Source organism: Echinops telfairi, unplaced genomic scaffold, assembly GCF_000313985.2.
Source record: "Echinops telfairi isolate 266 unplaced genomic scaffold, ASM31398v2 ScPeMD7_7420;HRSCAF=8458, whole genome shotgun sequence".
In the NCBI taxonomy this organism is placed as follows: Eukaryota; Metazoa; Chordata; class Mammalia; order Afrosoricida; family Tenrecidae; genus Echinops; species Echinops telfairi.
The window spans coordinates 19850765-19857088 of record NW_022111320.1 but is presented as its reverse complement, the minus strand read 5'-3'; the positions used below and the strand labels follow the sequence as shown (position 1 = coordinate 19857088).

The following is a 6324-nucleotide window of genomic DNA, read 5'->3' as shown; positions in this document are numbered from 1 at the left end:
GCCAGCCTGAAAGGCTTCGGGTTTCCATGGCGATGGAGGAGTACTGAGAACAAGTGCTCCCTGCAGCTGCTAGCTCCCACATCCTCCCAGAGGGCCAGGAGATCACAGACGTGAGAGTGCAGGACCACTGGGACAACAGACACGTGGGTGCACCTCATTCCCGGTGACCTATTCCAAGCCTAGTGCAGCCCTGCAGCCCCTCCTGCCTGGTGAGCCAGGCTGCTGACCGGTGGCCACTCCCAGGTCCTTGGCTCTGGTCTCAGCTCCCAGGCTGGCATCGGGGGATAGCGGGCCTCCCTACACTCCACCCAGGGGTCTGTGGGAACTCCAGGCTGACAGTCAGGGCCCTTCACTCAGCAAGCCAAAACACATGTACCCACTGTGCTCATGCAGAACTCGCACATGGATCGAGGCACTTGTGGGACCAGAATAGGAATACTGGTCCCACAAGTGCGGTTTAAAATCAGGAAAGGTGCGTGTCAGGGTTGTAGCTCCTCACCCTACTCACTCCATCTCTGTGCGGAGCGAGTCATCAGAGCAATTGGATTCCGTAAAGAAGAAGAATGCAACATCAGAACTGGAGGAAGGTTGATTAACGACTGGCAGTATGCAGGTGACACAACCTTGCTTGCTGAAACTGAGGAGGACTTGAAACACTTGCTGATGGAGATCGAGGGTGGCAGCCTTCAGTGTGGGTTGCAATTCAATGGGAAGACCCGAAATCCTCACAACTGGACCAGTAGGTAACGTCATGATAACTGGAGGACACGTGGACATTGTCAAGGGTTTCATCCTGCTTGGATCTATAATCCATGCTCGTGGAGACAGCAGTCAAGAGGCCAAAGGACACATCGCATTTGGTAAGTGTGCCACACAAGAACTCTTTTAGGGTTTTGGAAAGCGAGGATGTTGCTTTGAGGACTGAGGTACCCCTGGCCCAGAGCATGGCTTTTTCAACTGCCTCATAAACACCTGAAAGCTGGACATTGAATAAGCAAGACTGATCGATGTGTTAGCATCGCGAGGCTGGAGAAGAATATTGAAAGTACCGTGAGATGCCAAAAGAACCCACAGATCTGCCTTTGAGCAAGTCCGGCCAGAGTGCTCCTTACAGTAAGGATGGTGAGACTTAATCGCACATACTTTGGACACGTTGTGAGGAAAGAGCAGTCCCTGGAGAAGGACATCATGCTTGGAAAAATAGTGGGGCAGCGAAACGGAGGAAGACCCTCAAGGAGATGGACTGACCCAGTGGCTGCCACGATGGGCTCAAGCTTGGGAACCATGGCAGGCACAGGACCGTGCAGGGTTTCCTTCTGTTGTGCCTGGGATTGCTGTGGGTCAGAACCAGCTCAGTGGCAGCTCGCAACGGCGTGCTGGGCACTGCCCAAGGCTGGGGGCCAACAAAGAGAAGCTTATGTTCTCCACAATCACCTGGAGGCCTTGGCTCTCCAGCGAAGGTGCTCCCTTGAAGGATGTATGGCCCTAGTGCTGGTGAGTGTAGAGAAACTCATCATCTCTCCCATCTAGAATCAGTCCGTGGCCTCATCAGCAGGAAACCACGGTGCCCAGAGCCCTCCTCCTACTTGTCCTGGGGCACTGCCTCTCATCATGTTCCTGCGGAGGGAGGACCGTCCCCTGGACCTAGGGCTGCCATGCATAGTCTGGTAGTCCTCAGTAGGCAGCTGTGCTGGCATATTCTCTGCACCCAGGATCTGCTGCCCTTGCCAACACCACCAGGCCCGGTACTCTCCACTCCCCGGTGGCCACTCAGCCCCTGTGAACCTCGGCCATTCTCTTCCCTCTGGTCTTGGTGCTGGTGGCCTCCCTTTGGGCCTCACATAACCACTCTCGCCTCCAGGCCAGCCACTCAATGTGGCCCACCCACTGGGACATCTCCCTCCAGGATGGGGATGTGCTTCGGCAGCGGGGGTTCCTTTTTTTTAATTCAGTTTTGCCTGCTTTGAGGAAGGCCCTTCCCCTTCCTCCCCACCAGGCTTTGGGAGAGGGTCTAGCAGGATGGAGCTCTCTCCCATCAGGTCTTGGGGTCTTGGACTTCCCTCTGGTCTGACTGAAATGCCAGGGGCTCTCTAAGGGGCAGTGTGGCCTCAGGCCCACAAGCCAGATGCAAAGTCTACTTATTCATTAATGAGACCAATTGTTATAGGGCTCCCTACCACGTGTGGGAGGGGGGAGTGGGGAACACGAGGGGGCAGCAGAACACTTGTGGAATGACCCCAAGGCCGGAGTTACCACTGCCAACGGCTATGAAAGGGTCGCATGAGAAGGTCCTAGATATCACGAGAGGGAAATATGGAAAAAAGCTCACAGTCGTGAAAGAGGCCAGTTTTCCTGGTCAGCTAGAGATAGGTGGAACCCCAAGACAATGGCCCTCAGCGACCCTTTGGCCTGATAATGACCTCACCCCCAGGGCTCAGTTTTCAGCTAAACCATACGCGGGTCTATGAGGGAGACAGACATACGCTGGCCACGTCCGCACATCTTAGAACAACCAACCAGTTGTGATCCTGGGGACACCCTTTGCCCAAAGACAGAATGCTCAGAAGGCAAGGAGAGGGAGAGGAGGGGCAGAGGCCAGGCAGGAGACTTTTCCGGGAAGCAGGATGAGGGGTTAACACCCACCCACCAAGCGGCTGTCGGGAGTGAGGTGAGACCAATGAATCAATGTAAAGCTGAAGGTCGGCTGTGGATGCCAATTCCCCAATAAAGGTTTAAGGAAAGAGTCTGTGGAAAAGCCCCATTGTCTTTTCCCTTGTTTTCCCACACACTTTGTAAGCCCCCCACCCTCCACCCCCATAGCAACAGGCCCTGATGGGCTACGGGAAATTCAGCAAAGACCCCGTGAAGGGACTGACTGGGAGGTGATACTGGTGCCCAGAAAGGCAGGTGGAGGGCAGGCTCCGGGTGGCCACTTCAGGAGCCCCAGAGCTGGTCAGAGATGGTCCTGGGGAGAGCTGGGGCAGAGTGCCACTCAGGAGGGCCCGCAGGAATGGAGCTCCTGCCGCAGATGAAGGTGGCCAAGGTGCGCGGCCAAGGCTCGCTGCAAGAACTTAGGGGTGGTGGTGAGGAGACATTTAAGCAGAGGAGTGACATCTCACATAGGTTTCAAACGGGGACCTGGATGAATGGTGAATAGCCTGGGAAAGGGATGCCCCCAGGGGCTCTTGCAGCCAGCCAAGCCCAGGACAAAAGAGGGGGTGCAGGTGGAGATGAGACGTTTAGATGGCTCAGTTGCTCACACGCATCAGTCCCATAGGAGAAATGAAAGAATGCAGTGCTTGTCTTAAGCACACCCGGAGGGACAGAACCAGGATCCCCAGACACCTCCAGTGTCGCCGTAGGAGGTCAGGGGTTCCGAGCACTTCCAGGGGCCCCGCCTTTATCACGGCACTTGTTGTCCAGTACGCAGACCCTGTGGCTGACCTGCTGGACCGCTGGGGCGTGTTCCGGGCCCGGCTCTTCAGAGAGTCATGCGTGTTCCACCGGGGGAACTACGTGAAGGACCTGAGTCGCCTTGGGCGGGAGCTGAACAAGGTGATCATCGTGGACAACTCTCCAGCCTCGTACATCTTCCATCCTGAGAACGCAGTAAGTAGCCCCCGGACGGAGCACTCAGGCTGCCCCAGAGCTTTCGGACTTCCCAGGCAAGCACGTTTGGGGCAAAATACACTGTGTTTTCTTCTCTGTGTACCCCACCATCACTTCTTTAACATGGTTTAAAAATAGTTCTTTTTCTCTTTTTCACTATTGCTTCAAAACCAGCCTCACTGCCACTGAGTCAATGCTGACTCACAGCGACCCACGCCCCATGGGTTTCTGAGACTATAACTGTTGACCGCGGTAGGAAGCCCAGTCTTTTGCCCATGGAGCCGCCGGTGGTGGTTTGAAAACACCGACCATGCGGATTACACACAGCCCAACACGTAACTGCTACATCCCCGGGGCTCCTAGAACGGCTGCTTGGTGTCAGGTCATCCCCACTCTTGTCACACCTACAGACGTAGTTCTCTTGGTCTCTTTCTTGGTGAACTCCTTGGCCATGGCCTTGACATCGACCCAGTGATTTGACCTCTTGAGCTTCCGTGACCTTCACTCCAGTAGGGAGATAGGGATGCTGCCTCGTAGGCTTCTTGCAGGGGCCGAGGCAAGGCATGAGAAGCACATGGACGGTGCTTGGCCTCAGTGGGCCTGGATCCTCTCATTGGCCTTTCAGTGTTACTATCGAGAAGGGGCTGCCTATCATTAACTCTGGGGAGCTGGCTGCTGCCCTGGGCAACATGACCCCATGGTCTAGGAAGGCCTGGGTGACCTCTACAACAGATCATCTTTTCTTTTTAAGATTTTCCTTTCTAAAGAATGAATAAACCACTTCAACACGATCTTCAAATAGGGCCGTCACATTTTACAGCCTCACAGTGATGTGTAGAAGGACACAAGGGGACATCTTCTACCTAAAACTCCCTGCAGCGTGACAGCGTCCAAGGCCTGCTTGCTGGGTGTGGCACAACCGTTAGCACAGAGGAGGGAGGCCTCCCTGCCTCCTGACCACATTCCCAGGGGAAAGAGAAGTCAGCGGACCCTCGGGGGACTGCTGACCCTCAGCAGCAGCCTCCACACTGGGCAGGTCTGCCGGGAGAGAACGCGTCCTTCCAAGACCAGGATTCTCTGACTCAGAAGAGCCTACCCAAAGTTCCTTCGTTGAGTCTAGAACACTACAGCGCCACTCACCACCACAATAACAAATTAGAACTGTTGCAAAGTAGAGGAAATTTGTGTCATTGTTATTTGGATAAATATTTGACCTGTGCCGTAAAAACAAACAACTGAACTCACTGCCATCGCAACTGAAGCTGACTCCAGTGTTCCACTGGTAGGTGTTCAAAACCCTGCCATGGAGTCGGCTCAGACTTACTGTGACCCTATAGGACAGAGGAGAACTACACTTCAGGGTTTCCAAGCCTGTAAATTTTTACAGGACCATGAAGCCTCATCTTTTTCCCTTGAAGTACTTGGGGGGTTTGAACTAGGAACCTTGTGGTTATTAGCAGCCCAAAAGGTAACCCATATTGTCTGTGTAGCTATGTTATGTTCATGAAGACATCACATTCACCATAATATTTTTTTTTTTACAGTCTACCTTGCACGGAGAAAGGCTGCTTTTTAATGTAATCACCATTTCACCGTGATCACACTGGACTAAATTAACCAGCTTGAATAACGTTTGCCATCCGATCTGTATTTTTCAGACATTGCGTTTCCCCTGTCCTCTCAAGGTGCTTTCTTACATTCGGGACGTTTGAATCAGGACCCAAGCAAGGTCTGCACGTGGCTTTGGCTACTGTGTCCTCTTAACCCTCTGCCTTTCTTTCTTGAAGAAACCCTGATTACGTCTCTTGTAGAAGTGTTCTGAATCCCAAATTAGTCTACTTGCAGCCTCATGAGGGCGTTTAATATACTCCTCTGCCCCTCATATTTTCTTTAAAGAAGTAGCTAGAACTCTTCAGGGTTGGTTGGTTTGTGTTGTATTTTGTTGCTTTTCAATAAAATAACTGAAAAGATAGCTCTTATTATTTACTTGACGTCACTTCAAGAAGCACTAACGTCGGGTTGTCCCACCCAACGTGGTGTAAGTTAATCACTGGGTCCAGGTGTTATCAGCCTGACTTATCCACGGTAAACACTCCCATCAGCCTTTCACCTGGTGGTCGTCATTGTGCTTGCCCACCACCTCGCTGGTGTTAGGTGCTGTCCGGTTGTGTCTGAATCGTGCGATCCTGTTCCCAGCAGAAGGAAGCACTACCTGGTCTGGCTCCATCCTCACAATTGTCGCGTCTGATCTCGTGGTTGCAGCCACTGTGTCCGTCCTTCTTGTCCAGGGCCTTTATGGGGCTTGCTGTCTTCTAGTTTACCAAGCATCGTGTCCTTCTCCGGGGACGGGTCTCTCCTGAGAACATGGCCAAAGTATGTAAGATGAAGTCTCACCATCCTTCTAAAGAGCCGTCTGGCCATACTTCTTCCAAGACCGATTTGTTGGTTCTTCTGGCAGTCCATGGTATTTTCCATACGCTTCGTCAACACCAGAATTCAAATATATCAATTTTTCAGTCTCCTTTTTTCATGCTCCAACTTTCAAGTGCATGTGAGGAAATTGAAAATACCAATACTTGGGTCAGGTTCACCTGAGTCCTCAAAGTAACATCCTTGCTTTTCAACACTTTAAAGAGGTTTGATTCACTGACTGCTGCCTCCATGAACATTGATTATGGATCCAAGCAAGATGACATCTTTGACAATATATATATA

The 6324-nt window shown here is 52.4% G+C and overlaps 1 protein-coding gene across 1 annotated transcript in view; it reads left to right on the top strand.

Moving 5' to 3' along the window:
* Nucleotides 1–6324, top strand: part of CTDSPL (CTD small phosphatase like) — a 34751-nt gene that overhangs the window by 23036 nt on the left and 5391 nt on the right. Inside the window, exon 6 of the mRNA XM_045297673.1 lies at nucleotides 3253–3609. Coding sequence (XP_045153608.1) covers nucleotides 3253–3609 — 357 coding nt within the window. The remainder of the gene's footprint in view (nucleotides 1–3252; nucleotides 3610–6324) is intronic.